General features: G+C 37.5%; 1 protein-coding gene across 1 annotated transcript in view; it reads left to right on the top strand.

Annotated features, from left to right (window-relative positions):
* The window catches only part of LOC122797828 (extracellular calcium-sensing receptor-like), a 167,009-nt gene extending 141,744 nt beyond the window's left edge, over positions 1-25,265 (top strand). Inside the window, exons 7-8 of the mRNA XM_044066351.1 lie at positions 19,980-20,103; positions 24,291-25,265. Of these exons, the coding sequence (XP_043922286.1) occupies positions 19,980-20,103; positions 24,291-25,213 (1,047 nt within the window). The 3' untranslated portion in view covers positions 25,214-25,265. The remainder of the gene's footprint in view (positions 1-19,979; positions 20,104-24,290) is intronic.
* The last annotated feature ends 2,537 nt before the right edge of the window (positions 25,266-27,802 follow it).

Genomic DNA, 27,802 nt, shown 5'->3' with positions numbered 1-27,802 from the left:
TCATTAAGGAGCTCTGTTTCACATGAATTGGGAGTTTATTCCTGAGGAGTGGCAATACCCGGGAGATATATCTGTCTCTCCAGCATGTTCCCTGGAGTGAGTGACTCTTGTCCCATTTGATTTACAGATGTGCAGCATTTCCATTAGTGCAGGGTCAGAGACAGCTCTGTAGGCCAGGCATAAGTCGCCTCTCAGCGGCCTATAAGATACAGTGTGCAGTGACAGGGCTTTCAGTCTTTACATGTAGGTTATGTTTTGCAGGCCCTGAATTTTCTTGGCAAGAAACCTCTATGGTCTCTCCAGCTGCTGCAGGTGTCTAGTGAGGTACATATGAAAGCGAGCATTGTACTCTACTAGTGGTCTGATGAAGGTCAAGTACAGAGGAGTTATAACATCCTATAAGTAAAAGTTACTTCCATTTAACAGCTGCAGTCTGAAAGAATGTGGTATCTTAATGTATTAAGATGACAAATAAAGTGTGTAAATATTGGTTTATTATGTATATATAGATAACTACAAATATAAAGCAAACATACTTACTCAGCTAAATATTTCTTAATGGCTAATCTTTTTGACATAAGAACTCCGCGATTCATTTTCCTTCAGTCTTTCATGCCAGTGTTTGTTACTGACATATATGTACCTATTATATCAAATCATTGTGACATTAGATGCTCATTCACAAATATTACAAAACTATTAGATAGCAGAAAAGACTCACATGACAGACTTCAATGAATGTTAATGGTTTGAAGCAGTGATACAAACTCTACAAGTGAAAATTCTTTGACTGTTTCTCATTACAGCATGGGCTTCTACAGTTACTCTGGAAGTGACCTTATTTTTCTGATATATGTTTTTATATATGTATATATATATATATATATATATATATATATATATATATATGTATACATATAGATATACATATATATATATATATATATATATATATATATGTGTATATATATATATATATATATATATATATATATGTATATATAAAATATATATCACAAGTAACATCATTATTTTAATCTATAATCATTTAATTTGCATATATATTAACATGAACATTGATGCAATTGTTTTTCCATTAGCGCAGACCATAGCTCAAAAAAGCATATTTGAACCAGACTGCTTTTCTTTTTTTTTCCTCAAAATTTTTTTTTATTTTTCAAATACATTTGAATGAATTCCATAGTATTTATACATAACATCTTAAATAACTATGTACACTATTTACATTAGCCTGTTACTATAACAGATCTTAATGTATACAGTTACTTTATAAGTGTGTCCAATCCATTATCAGAGTGTCTGATCAATTATTGTATAGTGTCAATCAATGATAAGACTTTTCCCCAAGGGTTGTTGATAAATGGCTTTGGATAAATTCTTAGTTCTTTAATTTTTATTTCCATTAATGCTGTGGTCTTCAGTAGGCTGTAGAATTCTTCCAAAGTTGGTATTGTGTTTGTATTCCATCTTCTTGTTATACACTTCCTTGCAATTGCATATGTAGTCCATACTAAATACATGTTTGACCTATTCAAATGAGGACCTTCATTCACATTTAATAATACAAGAGCTTTAGTTAAATAAAATGATTCATTAAATAAAGCTTGTAGAAAGTTATTAATACCATTCCAAAATGGCTTAATTTTAACACAATCAAAGAAAATGTGGTTGCAATCTGCATTGTGTACTAGCTCACATCTCCAACATATTCCTTTTATGGAACAGCTAATTTTACTGATTCTGTTTGGGATTAAAAATGCTTTGTGCAAGCATTTACAATTAAAAACTTTCCAGTATTGTGCAAAGGATATATATTTTATTGATAATAAGATATTTGTTTTAATATCTTCAGTTAACTGTATCGAGTGTCCTTTTGTTATATATTTCCAATATGAGGTTTTGGGTGTTGTTTTATAGTTTATCAATATTTTGTAAAATTTTGAAATACTGTTTCCCATGTCAAAGTCATTATATATGATTTCATATATGTATTTCGTAAATGTAGGTATTTCTTTAAATGAAGAATTGTTAATTATTCTACTTAAATCTTGCAAATATGACAAAATACTCTGTAAAGTTAGCCAGTCTTGTTGTGTAATTTTGTATGTTGTTTTTATTACTTGCATATCTAAAACATTTAGTTCTTTGATACATTGGAGCCAACAAACAAATCCTTTCTGTTCCCAGGAATTAATAATTTCTCTATATATTTTATGTGGAAAGTTCTTTGTGACTATAAATGGTGTTAAAAAAATCAAACTAGATTTTTAAATCTGTATTTTCATTAATAATTTTCCTAAATGAGTCAATGTAATAATTAATCATATGAGTTTTAGTCGGTTTAGTTATGTTATATTGCATACTAATATATACTATGTGCCATGGCAAATTGTTTTTATCTGTTATTTGAATTTTTTTTGTAAATCAAATTCATTTATTGATATTACAGTTAGTAATTCTTTCCAATTTGCAGAATAATTTGGATGTATCCAATCTAAGATTGTTTTAGCTTTTGATGCTTTTATATATGTTTCTATATCAGGAAAGTTTTATCCTCCCTGTTCCCATGGTCTGATATGATGTATTAAAGCTATACTGTTTCTTTTGGGAAACCATAAAAATTTTATTAGGTATGAAATTATTTCTTTAAGTATATTCCTTCCTGGAAACAGTTGTAGTGCCAATGCTATATATAGGATCTTGGGCAGTAAAACCATTTTTATTAACTGTAGTCTATCTTCAAATGTTAAAATTATTTTGTTCCATTTTTCCATAGAGATTGTGTTGATATTATTGTAATTTGTTTGAAATTAATTCATTATTATCCTTGCATAACTCAGTTCCTAGATATTTTAAGGTAGATTCTTATTTTTCTATGATGTGATGCCCCTTAGTCTACAGTTCTTTTTTTTATTTAAAAATAAAAAATGAAATGGAGTCCTGAAGTCATGTGAAATTTGTCAATTAATATATCTAATTATTCTAATGTCTCTTTTGTATTAGATAATGTTAGTAATATGTCATCAGCAAATAGCATTACTTTAGAATTGTATTGTCCATAAACATCTATTCCTTTGATTTTTATATTGTTACGAATTGAATCTGCCAATATTTAAATATCCAGAGAAAATAGAATCGGTGACATTGGACATCTTTGTTTAGTGCCTTTTGTTATATGTATAGATTCAGAGGTAAAAGGACCTAACTTGACATACGCTAAATTATTTGTATGTATGTATATATATATATATATATATATATATATATATATACATATATATATATATATATATATTTTCTTTAGAAGATGATCAAAAGATGCAGGAAATTCAAATAGCATTAGGATTTTGAATAAAAAGTCCCAATTTAGGGAGTCAAAGGCTTTCTCTATATCTAAGCCAAATATGAGTGTTTCTTTACTTTCTTTATTAACATAATCTATAAGAGAAATGATCCTTTTAATACTGTCACTTGCGTGTTTATGATATATAAATCAAGTTTGATCATTATTTATTGTTTTGGATAGTGGTATTTTCATTCTGTTAGTTAATATTGTCATAAATATCTTATAGTCATTACTTAATAATGACATAGGTCTATATGAGGTACAGAGGTTTGGGGATTTGTTTTCCTTTAGGATTGGTGTGATTAAGGAATATCTCCCAGTGGGTGGTATTAAAGCTTGTGACTGAATTTTTAATAGAGTTTTATGGAAGAGGGATAGTATCGTTGAAGGAAAACGTTTATATATTTCCATAATTATGCCATGTATACCTGGAGCTTTATTATTTTTACCCTCTTTTATTGTATCTCTTATTCCTTTGTAGGATATGGGTGCTTGCAGATCTAGTTTTAATTTTTCTGGTATTTGTTATATTAGAACATTTTTCATCTAGATTTAATTGATCAATATGTATATTTTCTTTTTGGAAATGTTCCATATAGTGATTTCTATAGGCATCAAGAATGTCACCTATATCCGAGACATTTTTCCCTTTTTTTCATGGAAGATACTTTTAATGTTATTAGCTTTTGATTGTATTTTGATTCTTGTGGATAAATTATGTAGATATTTGGGAGAAGTGGCCAAGATATTAATTTTTAGTTTTTCTAAAGTTAAACTAATTTTATGTGTTAGAATTTCATTGTATTTATTGTTTAATACTTCTTTCTTTTTCATCTCCAAATTATTTTGATTTTTTTCACCTTTTAGTGACAAAAATGTGGATTGTAGATCTAATAATTCAGAATTCCATTCTCTAATTTTTTTATACTAAGTTAGCGTTTTACCATATATGTAAGCTTTTAATGTGTCCCATATCATTTTATTTATCTCTGTGGTGTAATTAATATCAAAGAAGAACTGTAATTCAGATAATAACCAGGGTTTGAACTCTTTAATTTTAGCTATATATGCTGGAATTCTGGAGTTAAAGATTAATGGTTTGTACCCATTTTGAAGTTTTAGTATCAATGAATTATGGTCTGAAAAGGGGCAGGAAGTGATTGAGAAATTAATGGTTTTAGAGTGTAAGTCATGGGCAGCAAATATTTTATCTGTTCTAGTTTTTGTACCAAATCTGTGATCTTGATGGGAAAACTAAGATTTATCTTCTTTAAATATGAAAACATCTACAAGATGAAATGATTCTACCCACTTGTTTAAAGCTTTTGATACAGCAGATATACACAACAGTCTTTTATTTGTAGTTTCAGAAATATCAAATATACAGTTAAAATCTCCTCCTAATATTAAGTTGCCTTTATAATTAGTGGAAATGAAATCCAAGTGTTTTAACAGTTCCTGTTCCAATGCCTGGAAACCAGTATAGATTGGCTAGGGTCCATATTCTGTTATTATATTTAACTATTACTAATGCCATAGATCTGCGGTGGTACAGTGGTAACATTGTTGCTTCACAGCAAGAGGTTCTCCTGTTCAATTCTCGGCTGGAGTGCCTTCTGTGTGGAGTCTGCATGTCCTCCCCGTGGTCGAGTGGCCTCCAAAAGACATGCGTGAATGAGCATGCCTTCATTGAAGGTTGGGCATTGAGCTGGCAACTCGGCACCATAAAAATTGACTGCCAATCATTAGCGGACCAGAGTTCCGCTGTGGCGACCCCTAACCAGGAAAAGCCAAAAGGACAAACATTACTAATGCCATAAGGCCTTCTTTATCTTCATACTTATAAATGATTTCTGGGTTAATCACATTTGTTTTCCATAAAATTGTTACCCCTTTTGCTTTGTCTTATAAGTGGATTTTGCCAATATAATATATTCCTTAGGATTCCATTTATAATTGTCATTTGTTTTGAAATGAGTTTCTTGAAGGAAGACAATTTGTGCTTTGTTCAGTTTTAAATATTTTAGTAGATTTGATCTCTTGCTAGCATCGTTTAAGCCATTGGTATTTAAAGATAATAAAGTTAAATCCAACTTAGGTTATTTAGACTATGTAATTTTTGTTTTATTGTGACTATTAAACATTTTCCTCTGATAACTATAAAGTATATGTTTGAGCTTTTAAAGAAAATTATCAGTTTTATACTTTGAGTGTTTTTCAATAATTTAATGTTTTGGTCAGGCATACTAAAAATGTTTTTGTGAAATAACAAATTTAAATTAATAAATGTTAACAAAACTAAGATCCGCACTAGCCCTGGAATGAAAATCATTCCTAATCTGATGGGTAAACCTAAGTCCTTCAGATTATCACTCATAACTTGGCAATCCAGAACATCTGAGCTCCATAAATTGAATTATCATATGGAGAATATTTGTAATAGGAATAAGCAATATTTATATTATTTTGAACAGATATAGTACTACTGTAGATTATACAGAATTCTAATACAATATAAATGTCTATTTATTGTATAAGCAATTAATATTTACATGAAAGATGACAAGCAATTCAATCATAGTAAAGTAGGATGTATCATATATAAAACCGCAGTAAACGATTATAGCGCACAGTTATTTAACATATTCACCCTTATTGATGAAGACTTTCAAAACTTATTACTTAATATAAATAGATGGTAATAATATTTATAACTAATGTTTATAATACAGTGTATTTTACTGGATATATCAGAAGTTATATTTCATTGTTTTTCAGCATTTAAGTAATCACTTTGTTTGTTGCTAACTTACTTAAAGCATCAAGTTTGTTTTATGTGAACAATGATGAAAGTTAGTGAATTTTAATTATCAGTGCACCCCTCTTCCCTCCATTTCCTACACATAAGGATTTTCATATCTGTCATTTCTTATTATAAAATGAGTAAAATTATAGGTTAAAAACAAAAAATTCACTTGTTGTGATTAATGATTATAAATTCCCTTTCCATATTTATAAATTTCCATGTTATGGCATATACTGAAAGTTTTTAGATTTAAATGGAAACATTCTATTTTGTATAATCAGCACAGGTTAAACTGAGTGGGTATTGCGAATTTAATACTATTTGTACAGAATTGTGAAATTTTTATTGCTTAAAAACCTCAGCTTTGGTCAGCTAAGAACTTGGTTATATTCAACTGGACGTATAAGAGAATTTAAGTACCTTTATCTGCACTTTTTTTAAAAAAAATACAGTATTTAATTTGATTTAAACTGTGTTGAAGGAATATTGAACTCAAGTTGCAGTTATTCTGCTCTTTAGTAACTTGAACTGAAGCTAGTGTGTTATTTGCTAGTAATTACAGGTGTGGGGGTAGCTACATTCTTTGATTTCCTGTCCTTGCCTTTTTAAGTGGTGCATTGTGAAATTTTTATTGCTTAAAAACCTCAGCTTTGGCCAGCTAAGAACTTGGTTATATTCAGCTGGACGTATAAGAGAATTTAAGTACCTTTATCTGCACTTTTTTAAAAAAATATACAGTATTTAATTTGATTTAAACTGTGTTGAAGGAATATTGAACTCAAGTTGCAGTCATTCTGCTATTTAGTAACTTGAACAGAAGCTAGTGTGTTATTTACTAGTAATTACAGGTGTGGTGGTAGCCACATTCTTTGATTTCCTGTCCTTGCCTTTTTAAGTGGTGCATTGTGAAATTTTTATTGCTTAAAAACCTCAGCTTTGGCCAGCTAAGAACTTGGTTATATTCAACTGGACGTATAAGAGAATTTAATTACCTTTATCTGCACTTTTTTTAAAAAAAAATACAGTATTTAATTTGATTTAAACTGTTTTGAAGGAATATTGAACTCAAGTTGCAGTTATTCAGCTCTTTAGTAACTTGAACTGAAGCTAGTGTGTTATTTGCTAGTAATTACAGGTGTGGGGTAGCCACATTCTTTGATTTCCTGTCCTTGCCTTTTTAAGTGGTGCATTGTGAAATTTTATTGCTTAAAAACCTCAGCTTTGGCCAGCTAAGAACTTGGTTATATTCAACTGGACGTATAAGAGAATTTAAGTACCTTTATCTGCACTTTTTTTAAAAAAAATATACAGTATTTAATTTGATTTAAACTGTGTTGAAGGAATATTGAACTCAAGTTGCAGTTATTCTGCTCTTTAGTAACTTGAACTGAAGCTAGTGTGTTTTTTGCTAGTAATTACAGGTGTGGGGGTAGCCACATTCTTTGATTTCCTGTCCTTGCCCTTTTAAGTGGTGCATTGTGAAATTTTTATTGCTTAAAAACCTCAGCTTTGGCCAGCTAAGAACTTGGTTATATTCAACTGGACGTATAAGAGAATTTAAGTACCTTTATCTGCATTTTTTTAAAAAAAAAAATACAGTATTTAATTTGATTTAAACTGTGTTGAAGGAATATTGAACTCAAGTTGCAGTCATTCTGCTATTTAGTAACTTGAACTGAAGCTAGTGTGTTATTTGCTAGTAATTACAGGTGTGGGGGTAGCCACATTCTTTGATTTTCTGCCCTTGCCTTTTTAAGTGGTGCATTGTGAAATTTTTATTGCTTAAAAACCTCAGCTTTGGCCAGCTAAGAACTTGGTTATATTCAACTAGACGTATAAGAGAATTTAAGTACCTTTATCTGCACTTTTTTAAAAAAAATATACAGTATTTAATTTGATTTAAACTGTGTTGAAGGAATATTGAACTCAAGTTGCAGTCATTCTGCTATTTAATAACTTGAACTGAAGCTAGTGTGTTATTTGCTAGCAATTACAGGTGTGGGGGTAGCCACATTCTTTGATTTCCTGTCCTTGCCTTTTTAAGTGGTGCATTGTGAAATTTTTATTGCTTAAAAACCTCAGCTTTGGCCAGCTAAGAACTTGGTTATATTCAACTGGACGTATAAGAGAATTTAAGTACCTTTATCTGCACTTTTTAAAAAAAATATACAGTATTTAATTTGATTTAAACTGTGTTGAAGGAATATTGAACTCAAGTTGCAGTTATTCTGCTCTTCAGTTATTCTCACCCACCCTCCCTGTTTTTGTTTTGGTGTTAATCTTAGTGGCCTCAGCCTGCCTCTGGGCCCATCTCATTTGCTCACTCAACTGAGTGCAGTGAGATCATATTCTGATTTCAGGCACTCCTACTGTGTACAAAGAGAGCATCTGGGAAACAGACAAAAAAAAATTAAGCTTATTTCCTGCCTTTCCTGTTAAGTGGTATAGACTATTTGTAGGCTTCTGAGCCCCCAAGCCCTTCGGGTGTTTGAGGGAAGCCTTCTAGCTTGTTTTTTTTCTTATAACTAGCCAGTTTTCTAGTTTCAGCACTCAAATCTGTTTCTTTGATCTCAGCACTTGTTCAGATAAAAAAAAAAAAAAAAATGTTTATCTGCTTTTACTGTACTTGTGTTTCTACCTACTTCATTTTACTTTTGCATCATCTTAAAAATACTCAATTGTATTTATTACTGCTTGGTGTAACTCATTCTAAGCCTTTTGGTTTAAACACTTGGGCTTCGACCAGTTGTTTTGCATTGAGAGGGTTTGTGGTCTGCACTGTTGTGGCAGAACAGGTAGCTTACATCCTTCTAGGTTGGGAACTGCTGATTGAGGGCTCAGTGTCTGTTATTCTAAAAGTGTATTAATTCTGGTTTAAGCACTTGGGCTTTCAGGCCAGTTATTTTACATTAAGAGGGTTCGTGGTCTGCACTCTTGTGGGAGGAGAGGCTGGACTCTGCCCTTCTGAGCTGGGAATTTCTGGTTAAAGGCTTATAGTGCATGCATATCTGAACTGCTTCTTACAAGTTGGTGCGCTTTGTTTGCTGTGGCATAGACTGGATTCGGGCCTGCTGGATCTAGCTTTGTTTGTGTAACTTGAGCACTAATCCAGACATTCTCTAAAGTATTCAATTGTATTTATTACTGCTTGGTTGTAACTTTATTAAAGTGTAGCTATCATTCTAAGTCTTTTGGATTAAGCACTTGGGCTTCAGACCAGTTGTTTTACATTAGGAAGGTTTGTGGCAAGCACTGTGGTGGCAGGACAGATAGCTTTCATCCTTCTAAGTTGGGAACTGCTGATTGAGAGTCCAGTGTCCAAGGGTATTAGTTCTGGTTTAGGCACTTGGGCTTCAGGCCAGTTATTTTACATTAAGAAGGTTCGTGGTCTGCACTCTTGTGGGAGAAGAGGCTGGACTCTGCCCTTCTGAGCTGGGAATTTCTGGTTAAAGGTTTATAGTGCCTGAATATTTGAACTGTATCTTACTGAAATTGGTACACCTTGTTTGCTCTAGCATAGACTAGATCCAGGCCTGCTGAATCTAGCTTTGTTTATATGCTTGTTGTTTGTTTGCTTGTTATTTTCCTGGAAGCTAATTCCACCTAATATGTGGCTTCTCAGCACTTCTGTGGATCACTAGTGATATCTGCATTGCTTACTGTACTAGTTCCTTGTTTCACTTGAAAGAAAGTTACTGTTTGTCATTTTTGCATTTAGTTACTTGTAACACATTGCACTCAAGTTACCTGGCACTTGCTCACTATAGCAATTATATAAGTCAGCACTAAAAATTAAAAGCACTACACCCTCACTCCCCACTGGCCCTTGTTTTCAATTATTAAGGAATTCCCAATATTATTCTAGCATGTCCAAAGGTCAGTTGTCAATCTCCTCTCCGGTCCAGCTGGTGAATCTGGGAATCTTGAGGCAATGTTATAACTGCCTCATGTACACAGACAACCCTCTCCTCCTCCCACATAACACAAATACTTGAGAGATGCAGCTATTTAGCCAAACTGGAGGCTGAGCTCTCTCAACTCAGGACTGGCAAGACCAGACAGGAGGAGAAGGCAACTACACACACCACAAAACCAGCCTCACATAATGCTACCACACCACTGAATCAAACACATAAACACACAAAGACATACTCGGAGGCTCTGAGTAAAAATTTACCTAAACAGCAGAGGCCTCCAAAGCAGACACCCAAACAACTGCTACCTCAAGACACCCCACAAGCAACACATAAACCACAAAATCAGTGTGCAAAGCAGTCACAGCCCTTAAGGCCAAATACAACACCAAACATACTTGTCATAGGTGACTCCATAGTCAGACACACTGACGTCCCACTCACCAGGCTGAACAAGGAGAGGATCACAGTAAGCTGCCTATCGGGTGCTAGAATCCACCACATAAAACAAGCACTCTGGTCACTCCACGGCAAGTACAAATATGACACAGTCATTGTCCATGCTGGTGTGAACGACCTGAGACGTACCTCCCTGGACTACATGAAAAGAGACATAGAGGAGCTCTCTGATTATGTAGCCCAGGCAGGTATGACCCTGACCCTGAGCAGTATCCTTCCTTCACCAAGAATGATGCCACAATATAGAGACAAGATGATCAGCTTTAACAATTGGCTTAATGTCTGGTGTCATTCAAAGGGGATCCAGTGTCTGTCTGCCTGGAATGACATGCTTGACAAACCACGCTGCAAGGGACGGCTTGCACCTGTCACCCCTGGGATTCCGGATATTGGCTAAAGCTCTTGCCACCCCCATAGTGCCTTTTTAGGCAAGGCTCAAATTCTAAACCTACCACCCTAGAAAACAAAATGGGAAGAAACTGAGGGTAATGCTGCTCAATGCCAGAAGTCTAAATCTCAAAATGCACGCACTCGAGGCCCTTCTCAGTATGGAGAACATCGATGTCTGTGCTGTAACTGAAACCTGGTTCAAGGCTCCTGAGAGCACCCCGGCACTATTAGGTTTTACCTCATATCATGCTCCGCCCCAAAACCCGGACCACACCACAAAAGGAGGGGTGTATCCATATTCATAAAGGATACCCACACCTCCAGGTTGGTGGCAACTTGAAACCATCCAGGTGCAACTAACCATAGGCATAACTGCTCTACAAATTGTAGCATGCTGCAGGCCACCCTCTCAAACTCAGGAACCCCACACAGCCTTCCTGAAGACACTGGAGGGTATAAATGTATCTCCAAACACCATCATATTGGGTGACTTCAACTACCCGAATATAGACTGGGAACATTACTCATGCCCTAACTTTCTAGCCCAACGGTTCCTGGAGTTCATAAATTCAAATGCCATGGAACAGCTAGTCACTGTTCCCACGAGAGGAGAAAATATACTAGATCTCATTATCACAAACATGGGGACAAAATGCTCCACACGAAGTATATCCCTCATTGGTGAGATCTGATCATAAACTAATCTCACTGGAAATCCACATCCGCCCCACCCCAAACAAAAGACCACAGTGAAGAACTTCTCTAAAGCAAACTTCACACTACTCAAGACTGGTGTGGTATCCTTCAAGGCCCCTGAGCCAGTGGAAACCACAACCCAAGCTGCGGAAGCCCTTACAAATGCCTTCTATGAACACCTCCAGGACTGCATGGATCAGGCAATCCCAAATAAAACCAAGACTCTTTCCACAAAGGGCAAACGTCCAGTCTGGTGGACCCCAGCCATTAACAAACTTTACAATAAGAGGAGAAAGCTATTACATGATAGAACAAAATCCATAAAAGGGAAATCACCCCTGATCATTATTAGTAAAAAAATATGAGCACTCATAAAATCAACTCAGGCCAATTTTGAGAGAAAAATTGCCATGGATTCAAAGGACAATCATAAGGCCTTTTTCAGCTATGTTAGGAACCTGGGTGGAAACTCCCAGATATGCTCAGAATTAGTCCAAAATGATACAAAAATCACTGAACCCACAGACATTGCCAACATACTGGCAGACAGGTTCAGTGAAAACTTCACCCCTAAAGGAGAGATAACTATCCCAGCAGAGTGTAGCCTCCCAGACATCTCAAATGCGCAGGTGAAAGCTGCTCTCCCTAATGCTAAAAACACAGCATCAATAGGACCGGATGGTGTCCCCGGCTGTGTGCTACACGAGCTAAATGAGGAATTAAACCCGCACATAAGGCAGCTGTTTAATCTCAGCCTTACCACAGGATACGTGCCCAAGGAGTGGCGTATGGCAACTGTGATCCCACTCCACAAAGGCGGTGCCTCTATGGACCCTGGTAATTACCGCTCCATAAGCTTAACAAGTCTAGTCTGCAAAGCTATGGAGAGGATCATAATGGAGCTCATAAACAAAGATATAGGGGACTTGCAGACATTGGACCCGACCCAGTTTGGCTTCGTCAAGGGCAGATCATGCCTTTTGAACTTGGTCGACTTCTTCGAAACAGTCACCAAGGCCATTGATGAGGGAAAGGCAGTCCATACAGCCTACCTTGACCTTGCAAAGGCCTTCGACACAACACCCCATTCGGGTATTGTAGAAAAACTTACCAGCTTAAATGTAAACCCATATGTCACAAGATGGGTTGCAAACTGGCTTAAGGACAGAACCCACAGGGTTAGAGTTGCTGGCGCTATGTCAGACTCCAAGCCGGTCACAAGTGGTGTCCCACAGGGCTCAGGCCTTGGCCCCCTATTGTTCAGCATCTACTTCTCAGAAGTACAGGCCAACATGGGAGGACTTTGGCTGACAAAGTTTGCAGACGACTGCAAACTGGGCGCCATAGTGGAAAGTGCATCGGACACGGATATCCTTCAGAAGGGACTCATGGAAACAGATAGCTGGTGCCAGAGCCATGGCCTGAAGTTAAATGCCAAAAAATGTATAGTCATACCCTTTGGGAAAAACAAGGTAACCCCAAGCTACCATATAGGTGGCAATCCACTAAGCACAGAAGAGGTTATCAGGGACCTGGGGACCCAGTTTGACAGTGGCCTTTCTTTTGACACTCACGTTGCTAAAGTGGTTAGAAAGACCTTCTACATTGCCCACCTGATCATGAAGGGATTCACATCCAGATCTAGTGAGGTCATTGTTCCCTGTACTCTTCACTTATCAGACCAATGATCGAGTACAATGCCCCATTCAGGATGTATCTCACCCGACATCTGCAGCAATTGGAGAGACCCCAAAAGTTCCTCACCAAAAGGATAAATGGCTCCAAAATCTGTCATATGCTGCCAGATTGAAGAAACTCCAGCTCTATTCAGTTGCATACCGTCTGCTCAGAGGTGACATGTGCCTGACATACAAGGCCATGTCCAACCCAGAATTAATGGACATGCTCCTCCTCAAAAAATCCAAATCCACCAAAACCACTAGAGCAAGCGACTTAAACCTTAGCATGGATATAAATAGGACGTGCTGGAGGGATAGATTTATCACTCAGAGACTCCCTATGCTGTGGAATAAAATCCCGATCCATGTGAGGCAGAGCACCTCGCTGGCTCTGTTCAAGAGGAATCTTGACCTGTGGATGGGAGATCGTAGGTTTATCCCGGGAATCATCTCTGTGTCACTGCTGGACAGAGGCACAACAAACTAATGGGCACAGTATTTTTTCATATAAGGGGTTGCGTAAGCCACAAAAATTTGGGCTAGGCTTATAAATGCCTTAGGGCAGATAGCCTAGTATAAACCTATGAACCTATGAACCTATGTGATTGTTACATTCTGTGACACTCCTAGTTCAGGCTTCTACTGTTTCCCTTGAACAACTTTGTCAGTTTGATGTCATGTATAAAATATTAGTTACCTTGGTAACCACTTAAGCATTATATATGGTCAAGCTCGGTTACAAAAACTATAATTCAAGTTAAAGCAATTACATGATTTGTTACGCATATTTACTTATATAAGAAAATCATCATGCATCCCCTTGATGTATGTCATTTATGACAAGTTAAGACAGTAGTGTTATTATACACAAGCCCATGTTATTAAAACCTGTCTTTAATATCTAAATTCAGCAGACTGTTTCATCTTATATGATGATTATATATTTATGTCTAGATTTACTAAAATCATACATTACATAACTATTGTGTGTTTTTTTTATGGCTGTTGCTTAGTTATTTGAGAGACTAGAAGCTGTAATGCTTATTCTTATTATTAGCTGCTTCCAAGCATGTTTATAAAGTCCATAGACTTTAAATTATGAGACCCTTCTAGTTTCTTATTTGTTATAAGTATATTGGCATCCTTACATACACACCATCCAACCATCCAGTTTTGCCAGAATACCATTCACTAGTTCATGTGGTGTGTTTCCAGGCTGTTCTTAAAATATCCAAACCATATTTGTCCTGCTCCATGCAATGGCCACTCTGCCACTAAACCACTCAACACACCTTCCATTCCCACAGATATTTCCACAAAGGAAATTTGATGACTCTATAGCACTTCCTGGCAACCCCAAACACCCCTAGAATCAGCTATTGCCATATGCCCAACATGTCTGAGCAAGCTCACCTCCCAGACCACTGCAAAGGGTACTGCACAAGGCCAAGTGCTCTTAGTCTTTCACAATAACACAGACGTCCACTCTTATGTAAGTCCTTAATATGTTTGGACCAAAATGCATTTTAAATATAAAATTGTGCTTATTATTATTTTATTTATTTATTTTATCAAGAATCAACTTAATGAGCTAAACGAAGTGTTGGGAGACCATCAGTATGTGTACATGTGGTTTAAAACAGCCCTTTTATTATATATTTTTTAAACCAAAAACTTCATTGGCGAAAATCATCTTGGAGGCTCCTCAGAGTCTTTAAGTATTATCGTCCCTCTGTCTCTGTTACCATAGCAACCTGGGAGCGTCTGTTTCTGTTAGTGTGTCTATGTACTGCATACCAAAGGCTTGCAATGCACCTGAAGCAAAACTTCACTTCACTGCAACTTCAAGCCTAAATTCTTTCCCTTTCAGTAAGGCAGCAGCCAGGAAAAGAACAGAGAGCAAACAGATCCAAAAAAAAAAAACCCTCCCAAAAAGCTGCCACAGCAAGAAATAACACATTCTTCCAGCCTTCCCACCTCTCACTCAGCAGATGTATAAACAAACTATTCTTTTTCAAAATATCCCAAATCACAGTTTTATCCACCCCCTTCCCCTGGATTGAGGCTAAAACACCAAATCTCTCTTCCTAATACACAAGCATCAGTAAACCTCAATCACAAGCTGCAACCCACAGTTTCCTGGAGAGGGAAACGGAAACATACAATAGCTGCCAGACACAGCTGCATTCACACACACCATGTCAGGCTTAATCAAACAGCACGAAAAGCTATGATACCTGCCATAACTGATATTAATTATATTTAGACAGAATAATAATGACATTTGTATTAGCTGCCAGACATGGCTGCATCCACGCACACCATATCAGGATTGATCAAACAGCACTTGTAGCTGTGATACCTGCCATAATTGATATTAACTATATTTAGACAGAATAATAATGACATTTGTACTAAGAGCTTGTTACTATTATTTAACCAGGATATACATGACACTTCTGAATCATACTTTAACTGAAGAAGGCATTAGTCTCCATAACAGCATTTTTTTTCAAAACACTCTACTGTTACTGCTATTATATATGATGTTAATTTGTTACATTTGAGTCTGAATTCTGATGAATGGTGCCTTGTTGAATTAGTTAATTTATTACTTAAATTATTATAAGTAAAATCAATGAAAAATGAACAAGATATGTATTCACTGAGTTCAAGTAGGGGAATAGAAACTTCTATGTTTATATTATATGTTGCTTTGTTTGGCTTATATATAATGTAAACAAGGGCGGCTCATGCTATCGGACTGCCAAACTGCAGCCCCCCCACCTTGAAAAAACAAAAGAAAAAAAATCTGTGAAACAAAAAAATCACAAGTCCCAATTCCTTTACGCATGCGCGGACACATTGGCGAACTCAAACTGCCTTTATCAGCAGTCCAGATGCAGACAAAGAGATACCCAGCAATCTGTGCTGTGAGATACCCAGGAATCTGTGTGGTGATGACCGCACAGAACAGTGGAGCTCCGGACTGCTTCCCCTGCAGGCAGGGCCAATGAGATTTTGCTGCGCAGGCTTCATGAGTGGAGTATACTGCTGGACAAATGGTCGCTGGCTGGATGGGCTTCATACACATGGATTCATGAAACAAGTAGGTGAAGGCTTGTCGCTGGCTGGAAGGGCTTCATGAAATGAGTAGGTGGAGACTTCGTACATGTTCTGTTCATGAAACAGATAGGTGAAGGCTTTGGACAAAGAGGTGTGTGTGTGTGATGCCCCAGTTGCTATATACTGGTGGCTAGAGAGAACAAATGGTGGTGGGTAGAGATACTCAGGCTTGAACCCTGTACCTTGGATGCAGGTAGCAAGGACCTGAATTTCCTATCCACCACCATTTCTAAAAAAAAATTGCAGATTTGTGCCTCATATTTGTTCTGTTCCTCATAAAATCTGTGGTTTCTGTATCTACATGTTTCCTTGCAAAGTCTGTAGTGCAGTGGTGCACTGGTAGCATTGCTGCCTGACAGCTACAGGTTCTCTGGTTTGATTCTTGGCTGGGGTGCCTTCTATGTGGAGTCTGCATGTCCCCCCATCTTACAAAGATGTGTCTGGAGTTTCTCCCTGCTCTGCTGTAAATTGTCTTTTGTTCCACGTCAGACTAGTTTCCTAGTTAAATGTTTAAAAATAACAGGCATTTGAATTTCAGACTTCATATTCTTCAGAAAGTATATGGTAACTCAAAACTGTTTATTTTAGCAGATGTCTAAGTTTATAACATGAATATTTGAAATTTGTCCCAATTATTGGGACTGTATTCCCCCATTATTGGCTTTGTCCAGGTATTTTGTGCCAAGAGTTTGACAGCTATGGTGAGAACTGAATTCACTAAATGGTAGCCATTTAAGCTTGTTGTCCTCTCTTTCACAAAAGAGCTGATTTGGCATAGTGGTATGTTTCTCTGATTGTTTTGCACAGGGTTCCCTGGGTTAAAGACGTGGCAGTGAAATGTATGGTGATAACACAGCATTTTATTCTAGCAACTTTCCAACATTGTACAAGCAATGTTTAAAATGTGTCCCTGGTTTTTGGGCTTTTGCCCCCCCCAATAAATTTCAGCTTTTTCCAGATTTCTTGTGCTGCAAAGTTCAGAGATACAACTGTGTGTCGAGTAGATTTTACAAGGAGCTGAGAGCTGCAGGGGAGCAAAACGTTAGTGCTGCTTATTTTGCATCTTCTTGCCTTGTTAATAGCACAACAGATAGTGTAGTTGCTTTTGATGCAGAAGGTTGTGGGTTCTACTCCCACAGTAGATAGATACAGTGCTGATACTGTATTGTGTTGTAAAGTGGGTGGATGCTGCAGTCCTTTTTGGCAAAGATACCTAGAGTAGTAACTATGAACCTGTTATCAGATTGCCATACAGTCCCTATTGCGATATTACTAGCTTATCATTTTTTTTTAGTGCATGCAACATAGGCAATTTATTCCTCAAGGGCAACAGGCACTTTATTTGTAGACGAATAAACAATGACATATAAAGTTGTTTGCTAGCAGCAACCTCTTTATTGTTACAGATTTCTTTAATGTGGAATTATTTAGATGACTTCTACACTTCAGAGATTGTGCATATTTACTGATACCGGTGGACTGTAGAAGGTTGAGTAGACTTTTATGATGGAATGTTCTGAATTAGGTAGTTTTGTCATTGGTGCATGCATTTTGTTTCATTGTTTGCTAATGTTCAAAACAATAAATTTAAAATGCCCTCTAACAACTGTACTGTGTTGTACAAGGAATATAATTTAATACAATCGGGAAGGTGTATCAAAGAGCAAGTGTACGTTTCGTGTTCAAGGGGCCTGTGATTTGAAAACAGCCCAAAAGGGGCATATGATTTGAAAACAGCCCAAAGTTAATCTTTATCTGCCACTGGCAAAATGTATTTTCTTTGAATGTGGGTTTCAATACTGTTTCAATGCATGTGAGTTTCAAGGGCAGAGAAGTTTTAATGCTAAGTCTGTTTTCATTGTGAGACTGCATTGCTTTGTTTAGCAGATATCTTGACTTACCTTTGTTTATGAAGAATTACTGGACTCTTTGAACATTTTGAATAAATCATTACTGTTTCTCAGTTGTTTAAGAATCCCTCCTTTTTTTGTAAATAAAAACAGATGACAAGTGATGTATCATATCAGTTGATACTTTGAGAGATGTAGTTGTAAGAGTTATTTTTTTGGGACAGCTATCTTGTAATCAGTTTTTTGTGTCTTCTTTCTAGCATCAGTCCAAGGATTTGTTTATTTTATTCTTTTAAGAGTAGGGGCCATCCATTCCATTTCTTCTGGGATAGACACTATGTTGTTTTTGATGAATATAGTAGCTTCTTCTAAGTCATTAAAAGGTTCCCATCTTATTGGCAAAAAGTATTTTTATCTTGGCTGGAAAGGCCAGCTCTGCTTTAATGTTGTTTTGTTTCAACAGTTTTATTATTGGCCAGACTTTTTTCCTTTGTTCTAGTATTCTAGAAGAATAATCATTGTCAAACCTTATCAGGCTTTGATTGTATTTTAAGGGTGATTTTCTCCAAGCAGATTTTAATATTAGTTCCTTGTCCAGAAATGAAAGTGAAAGAAATTGTATAACTATGGATCTAGGTGGAGTATTTGTTGTGTTAAAAGCAGGTTTCCTCAGTGCTCTATGCGCCCTTTCAATTCCAAATGAAAGTCCCTCTTTCAAGTGTAAAAATTCAGGAATCCAGGTGGTTAAGAATGAAATAATGTCTTCACCTTCAGTGTTTTCAGGCAGACCAAAGATCCTTATGTTGTTTCTCCTTTCCCTGTTTTCTAAGTCATCTATTTTGTTAAACTGCCATGTATTCTGTCTAAGCAGAAATTCTTTTTTGAATTCTTCCTCTTTGAGTCTCCCTTCAATGTCATTTAAAGAAGTCTCTATATTTGTTATTTTTGTATGGTGTTGCTGTAATAGTTCCTTAAGAGTATCAGTCTGTTTTTGAGAATTTAATTTGAGGTTTTCTAAGTCATTTTTAAAGGCATCCATCATCAAAGATACTTCCTGTAAGGTAGATGTCATCAAGTGCAGTTCTATTTTCAAAGCAGCATCTGGATGAGAATTCCTTGAGTTGTTCATATTCAGTTACTCAATATATCTCCAAGTTACTTGACAGGAAAATCTTTGTATATTTCCACCAAAATTGATATTTATGTAGTTTAGTAGTTTATCTATATAGTTCTGACATTTTAAACTTAAAAATAATAAAATTTTCCTATATTATTATACTAGTTTATGGAACTCTCAAAATTCACTTCTCTCAGTTGGCCATCTAGGCTCACCCCCAGACTGCTTTTCTGATGAACAAATAAATAACCAAAAAACAAACAAACAAATAAGTACATTAATAACAAAATGTATACAATTGTGTCAACTGGAAATAAATATATGAGAACAAAATAATGGATTGTTATGTTCCTTATAAGTTGGTTTAACCAACAGTAGAACTGTATATCTAGGTTCCAGTATTAAGCTATTTATGGGTCTATGCTGTAGTATGTTTTACCACATATAAACTGCACTACAGTATACAATGTTCACTCTCTGAAGACTTGAGTCATTTGTTTGTCAGAAATGTGTGGATTGTTATGTTAAGCAGTTCTCTTTATTATTTTTTCATTAAAGCATATGTTTATTAAAAGGTTCCCAGATCTGTTTGCACTGAGAGTTGTCCTCCAGGGTTCAGAAAAGCAAGACAACAAGGGAGACCCATCTGCTGCTTCGACTGCATTGCATGTTCTGAAGGGGAAATTGCCAACCAAACTGGTAAGTAAGCAAAATTTTACTCGAGTGCTTTAGGCTAACATTTCTCAGCAAAACTGCTGTATTAAGATGGCATATAATAATTTAAATAATACCACACACACACACACACACACACACACACACACACACACACACACACACACACACACACACACACACACACACACACACACACTTCTGGTAATAAACCAAAAATGTGAAGCATTTATTTTTGGCTAATATATAGAAACAGATAGCCACTCTTAAATTTATAAATAATTTCCCAGTTTTTTATTCAGCAGGTAAATGTGCTTAGTTGCATGAGAACTGATTATATAATTACTGAGTAGTAACTTTTTTGTGTATATTAGATGAATATGAAGAAGACAGAATTCCATATAAAAATGTACAAGTTTTTTAAAGCAGTATGCAAAATATAGATTTTGAAGACATTTTCAGGCTTGGTTTATTCAGGGCTGGTAATAGTCTGGTCATGAGGCAAAGCTCATGTCATCAAATAAATAAAGTAGGCATGAATATAGCTTGCATAGCCCATACCCAAATATGGGATACTGTCAGTGTACCATTTCTGTTTTTTTGTGTTTTAATTTTGTTACAGTTATGTATTTACATGAGTACATTTTCTCTTTAATTTTACATAGGTTCATAGGTTGGCACTAGGCTATCGGCCCTAGGGCCTATACAAGCCTAGCCATAACAATTCCCTGGCTATTTCTTCCCACACTATTTACTTCCCTGGAACTCTGTCTAATAGGGCAACTGATGTGATCCCTGGGGTGAATTTCCTTTCTCCCATCCAGTCATCAAGGTTCCTTTTGAAGAGGGCCAAAAAGGCGCTCTGCTTGATATGTATGGGCAGTCCATTCCAGAGTATGGGGAGTCTCTGGGTCAGGAACCTATCCCTCCAACATGTTTTGTTTATTGTGATGACAAAGGTTTAGATCCCTGGAGCGTGTGGCTCTGAGGGATTGGGATTTCTTTAAGTGTAGCATGTCCAACAGCTCTGGGTTTGACATGGCCTTGTATGTTAAGCAGAGATCACCTTGGAGTAGAGAATATGTGACAGAATATAGCTGGAATTTTTTAGGGCGGGCAGCATAGGGCATCTGCTTTAGGCCTGTGATTCTTTTAGTGAAGTATTTATGCGGCCTTTCCAGTTGTTGCAGATGTCTTGAGAGGTACATACCAAATGGGGCGTTGTATTCTATAATGGGTCTAATGAGGGATGAGTACAGTGGGACAATGACCTCCTTTTTTCTGGATGAAAAGCCCTTAGTGATGAGGTGTGCCAAATAGAAGGATTTCCTGACTGTTGTGGCGATGTGGTTATTGAAGGTGAGACCACTGTCCACCTGTGTCCCTAAGTCTCTTATCACACTTTTGGTGTTTAGTCTACTGCCACCTATGTGGTAATTCACGGGTACATGTTTTTTCCCAAAGGGGATAACTATACATTTCTTGGCATTGAGCTTGAGCCCATGGCTCTGGCACCAAGCATCTGTTTCTGTAAGGCCCTTTTGTAGAGTATCGTCATCATTTGGGGATTCAATAATGGCTCCCAGTTTGCAGTCATCTGCGAACATTGTTTGCCAGAGTCCCTTAGTGTTGGCCTGTACTTCAGGGAAGTAGATGCCAAACAAGAGAAGTTCCAGGACTGAACCCTGAGGTACTCCACTTGTCACTTGTCTAGAGCTGGATTTGGAGTCAGCTACTTTTACAGTGTGAGTTCTGTCAGTAAGCCAGTTGGCAACCCATCAAGTGACGTAGGGATTAATGCCCAGCTTAGTAAGTTTATCTATGATTCCAGAGTGGGGGATGGTGTCAATGGCCTTGGCGAGGTCCAGATAGGCTGTGTGGACCACCTTACCCTCGTCCATGGCTCTGGAGACTGATCGAAGAAGTCAGTCAGGTTCAGGAGACAAGATCGGCACTTCACGAACCCAAACTGGGTGGGGTCCATTGTTTTAAGGTTGCCAATGTCTTTGTTTATAAGTTCCATGATAATACACTCCATGGCCTTGCAGATAAGGCTTGTCACACTGATGGGATGGTAGTTTCCAGGATCCAAGGTGGATCCCTCCTTGTAGAGTGGGATAACTGTAGCTCTGCGTCACTCAGTGGGCACAAAACCTGAGATGAGGCTATGATTAAACATGACACTTAGGTAAGGTGCCAGTTCATATTGTAGTTCATGTAGTACACAGCTCGGGATTTCATCTGGTCCCATGGATGCTGTATTCTTAGCTTTGGAGAGTGCGTTTTTTACCTGTGTGGCTGTTATCTAGAAAACAAAGTACTTGTAGGGAATGCAGTTCTTTGTTAAGACTCCTAGCATTCAGCAGGAAAATGTTTTATGTTATCTAGATTTTGTTTTATTATGTTGGATGGCTTTGAAGCCATTGTTTTTTGTCAGTATAAAAAGCGTTGGGGTGATAGGTGCAGGCCATCCCTGGCAAACCAATTAGGGCTATCTACTACCTCCTTTCAGGCTGAAATATATTGGACCCCCTTAGAATGATACAAGAAGGTTATTCAGTTTTTGAAATCAGTAATCTTTTTTCATATTGCAGCACCATTGTCAGTGATGGTAAAATGCTGCTCAAGGCTAGGCTCGTACCTGTGTCTGACACATATTCTGAGAGCTGTATCATGTCTCTCTTCATATAGTCCAGGGAGGTACATCTCATGTCACTTGACTGCCACATGTACTATGTGTCATATTTGTACTTGTGTGCAGGGACATGAGTGCATGTATGATGTGGTGAATTATGGCACTTGACAGGTAACTGTGACCCTCTCCTTGCTCAGTCTGATGAGTGGCGTATCAGTGTGTCTCTATATGAAGTCACATATGACTAGGATGTTGGACTGTGTGAAGGTTTGCTTTATGGGCTTTTGATTTGAGACTCTGTGGGTCATAGATGCAGCCTGAGTATGTTTGTGAGGTTGCAGAGTATATCTGTTTCTAGGGTTACATTTAGTGGACTTTGTGGTTTCGGTAGGTTACTTTTAAGAGCCTCAGCATATGAAGGTAATGTTTTTGTCCATATTGTGTGGGATAGGTGTATTGCAGTACTGTGTGTTACTGTCAACATGTTTGCTGATTATAGTGGTCTTATGTGAGAGCTTTGCCTCCAGAGTCATTATATAACAACATCTCTCACACACTGTGTAAGTTCATTTAAGTAGTAGCTGGTTTCCATTAACATTAGACAATTGCCCCATTGTCTCAGGATGCCTATTTCAACCAAGTTGGCAACAGAGACATTTGAAAGTGCAAGTCTGTGGTTCCATATGCCTACTATCATGGGCAGCAGTGGGAGTGGTGCTGAAGGGATTTAGGCGTTTACTAGAGTGCTAGCCAAATAAAAATGACAACCTAAGTCTGCAAACAAAGAGAAGCACAAACAGGAGATTGTGATGCAACTAACTACTCAAGGAGTTTATGAGGTCATTTTAGAGGGAAGGTTTCATTTCTAAGCACCTTTGTCTATCCAGGACATGGCTGACTGCTGCTGTAAGATGAGCAGCACCGTACAAATGCAGGTAACTTATACCAAGCCATAGAAATTCAAAAGAACTAAATTGGCCCTCCAGCCAATAACAGAACAGTACTCTTTAAAGTTCTTTGCAATCAGAAAACTAGAAATGATTTGGTTCCTCTTCACTTTATTTATTTATTTATTTATTTATTTATTTATTTATTTATGTTCCTTATTTGCCCCCTCCTCCTCCACCCCAGGTCTACCAGACACTGATACCCCCTCCCTCACACTTAATCCAGTGTAATGCTGGGACTGGTCATGGATCAAGCCATGCAAGGAAACAGCACATCTGTGCATCTGTCCATAGGGGGTTTACTTTTTATGGCCTATCCATTTCATCCCCCCTCCCCATTGTAGATCTATAGTTTATCGTAGGGTGTGGGTGCACAGCAACTATTAACTGCCATCTTTCCTAGTAAAAGATTTGGTTACATGTTGAAATTCCATTTTGGAAACTTTGGAAAATTAGCAGTGGAAGTTATAAAATTGATGTAACCATTCAATTTTAGTTTATATGGAATATTTTTTTTCAGAATGTTCTGACCATAATAAGAAAAAAGAAAGAAACTTATATGCCTGGTCTCATGATCTACTTATCAGTTTTCTGCTGCATTTGATATCAAATTTTTTTATATTTTATAGATGCTGTCATATGCCTGCAGTGCCCTCCAGATCAGTGGCCTAATGCACAACAAAATAAATGTACCCAGAAACCAGTAGTGTTCCTCAGGTACGATGATCCATTAGGAGCGGCACTGGCCTCCATTGCCATCTGCTGTTCCCTCCTGCCTGCAGTGATCCTTGTCATCTTTATCAAGTTTGCTGAAACGCCTGTTGTAAGAGCCAACAACCGACATCTCAGTTACCTGCTTCTAACTGGTCTTATGTTCTGCTTCCTCTGTTCTTTGATTTTTCTTGGTCATCCAAGCACAGTTTCCTGCGTGATGCGACATGTTGTATTTGGCATTATTTTTGTTCTGTCCATCTCTTCTGTGTTAGCTAAAACAATTACTGTAGTAATTGCATTTAATGCTACGAAGCCCAATAGTTCCTTGACAAAATGGGTTGGGCCACAGCTGTCTTATATGATAGTTGGAATCTGCACATTTCTACAGGTAGCTGTTTGTGTCACTTGGATTATTTCCTCCCCTCCCTTTCCACAAAAGAACTTCAACTTACAACCAGGAAATGTCATTATTGAATGCAATGAGGGTTCAACCATTATTTTCTACTTCCTGTTAGGATACATGGGCTTTCTAGCTAGTATCAGCTTTGTTGTAGCATTCATGGCTCGCAAGCTTCCTGACAGTTTTAACGAGGCCAAATTTATCACGTTCAGTACGTTAGTTTTTGTAAGTGTTTGGATCTCTTTTATTCCAGCCTACTTAAGCACACAGGGAAAATACACAACTGCTGTGGAAATATTTGCCATCATTTCATCTGCTGGTGGTTTGCTGGTCTGTATATTCTTTCCAAAGTGTTATCTGGTATTATGGAGATCTGAGAGGAACACAAAGGAATATTTAATGGGTAAAGGTATGTGCACAAGTAAAAATATTAAATAATTTTGAATTTGTAGCACATTTGTATTAAGCTATTTACTGAGCTGATTTTTCACATCAGAGATGTGAAAAACCATAGTACTTGGAGACGTTAATATTGATTGGTCTCTCTGTTCTACCCATACAACCCCACAACCCATCAACCTACATGGTTTTTCCCAACATATCCTATCCCCTACCAGAATTGGCAATACTCTCCAAAAAGAAAGTACCATAGACTGGATCCTTACCAATAGAGACTCAAACAATTATACTACAGGCACCCTTCCCAATGACCTCAGTGACCACCTTATAACTTATATTCTTAAACATAAATGCCCTACTTCCATCCCCCCCGTATATAGACTAATCAGAAACAAAAAGAATTTTATCCCACAACTATTTCTTGCTGACCTAAAATCCTGCAACTGGACCATATTAAGAACCCTACCCCTCCAAGAGAGTGTGTCCCACTTTAACGACACATTCCTTAAGATACTTGACTCACATGCCCCACACAGACAAATTAGATCCAAAGTAATAGCACCTTGGCTTTCTAGAGAAACTAAAACCAAAATTAAACTCCGTAACCAAGCCTGGGAGAGATGGAGAGCCACAAAAACCCCCCAAGAACGTACTAAATTTTACAACTAAGAAACACTACCAAAACAGCCATTATCCAAGACAAAAACAATACTTCTGATCTCCAGCATAAACACCAGAACAACCAAAGAAATTCTGCGCAGGTTCTAACAACCTCCTGCACCCTGGTAAAACTACTACCCCAACCCCCGAGAAACTCATTGAGAAAGAACAGGAAGTAGTAGCCAATACCTTTAACTCCTTCTTCACCGAGACAATCCAAACTCTAGCCAGTCAATTAACCTCCTCGCCCCATCTGCCTCACAACCCCATGATGATGCCCCTACCCGTTCACTTTAAAGCCAGTCTCCTCATCCTACATACGTATCCTCTTAAAAGCTCAAACCAACGACACTAGCAGCTGATCACCTCCCAGCAGAATTCTTACAAATTGCCTGATGTCATTGCTTACCCCATATCAATCCTTATCAACAGAACCATTTCTGAAGCTAGTATCCCCTCTATTTGGAAGATTTCTTATATTATTCCGCTTCACAAAGGAGGTTCCTCCACGGAAATCTCAAACTATAGACCAATAGCTATACTGTCCCCAATAGCAAAAATTATGGAAAGATGCATTCACAAACAACTTCTTAACTACCTCACCTGTAATCATCTCTTGTCTAACTCCCAACACGGCTTTCGTCCCCACCATAGTACTACCACTGCCCTTCTTTCCTTTGTCGACTCCATTAATAACAATCGCAATAGCAAACTAATATCCTCTGCCCTCTTTCTTGACCTATCAAAAGCATTCGACATGGTCAATCATCAGCTCCTTCTGTCAACCCTTGCGACCCTACATCTGGACACCCCAGCACTAACCTGGTTCAATGCTTACCTCTCTGATAGGCAACAAGCTGTCCTGTGGCAAAACAGACTATCAGGCCTGCTCCCTAACACCATTGGTGTTCCTCAGGGCTCAATTTTGGGTCCACTTCTGTTTTCTATCTTCATTAATGACCTTCACTCAGTCATCCCTCAATCCACCTGCATCCAATATGCCGATGACTCCACCTTGATCTGCTCTGATGTCTCCCTCCTGAATCTCCAGTCCACCACTCAACTCTGTTTCTCTCAAGTAGAAAAATGGTTCACTGACCGCAACACCTACTCAACCCAACAAAAACTAAACTACTATTATTTTTCCCCAACGTCTTCTCAACCCTAGGAAAAGAACTCCCAAGTAATAATAATACAACCTTCCATGTTAAATCCAATAATGGGACTATCATAACCCCTGTCACCAGTACCAAATTACTAGGTGTAACTATTGATCATAAGCTCAAATTTGACATTCACATTACCCAAACCGTTAAATCTGTTAACAAAAAACTTGGATCCATGTACAATAAAAACTTTTTAACTCCTAATGCCAAACTAACCATTGCCACACATCTCCTCTCTACCCTCCTCTATGCCTCCCCAGTCTTTTCTTTCCTCAATAAACATGAACTTAATATGCTCTCCCTGGCCTATAACCACATTGCTAGATTCATAACAGGTTCCCCATATCGCACCCACCATTGTCTTAATCTGAGAAAACTTGGTTGGTTGGAACTACCCAACCTTCTCAAACTTAATCAACTCACGGAAGCCTGTAAAATAATTAATCAACCAGATAGAACTCCCTCACTGTGTAGTATACTGACCCCATACACAAACCTAACTAGTCTGCGATCATCCAACAGCACCCAGATCCTAACTATTAAAGCTAATAACTCGGGCGGTGATGCCCTCTTTGCCAACTCCATTGGCAAGCCATGGAACTCCCTGCCAAACTACCTGAGAACTATAACCTCGCACAATAAGTTCAAAATCGACCTGAAAGAATATCTCAAGACACAATGGCTATGCCCATGTCTTGAACCTGACTAACTTCTCATATCAAATCCATCTAGTCCCTTCCCTCTGGACCATGTCCCCTTCCATATCTTTAAAATTCACACAACCCCAATGGAAACGGGTGAC

Source organism: Protopterus annectens, chromosome 3.part1 (assembly GCF_019279795.1).
Source record: "Protopterus annectens isolate FY-2018-M chromosome 3.part1, PAN1.0, whole genome shotgun sequence".
Lineage (NCBI taxonomy): Eukaryota > Metazoa > Chordata > Ceratodontiformes > Protopteridae > Protopterus > Protopterus annectens.
Note: the sequence above shows the minus strand (reverse complement) of the source record. Positions and strands in the feature narration are given on the sequence as shown.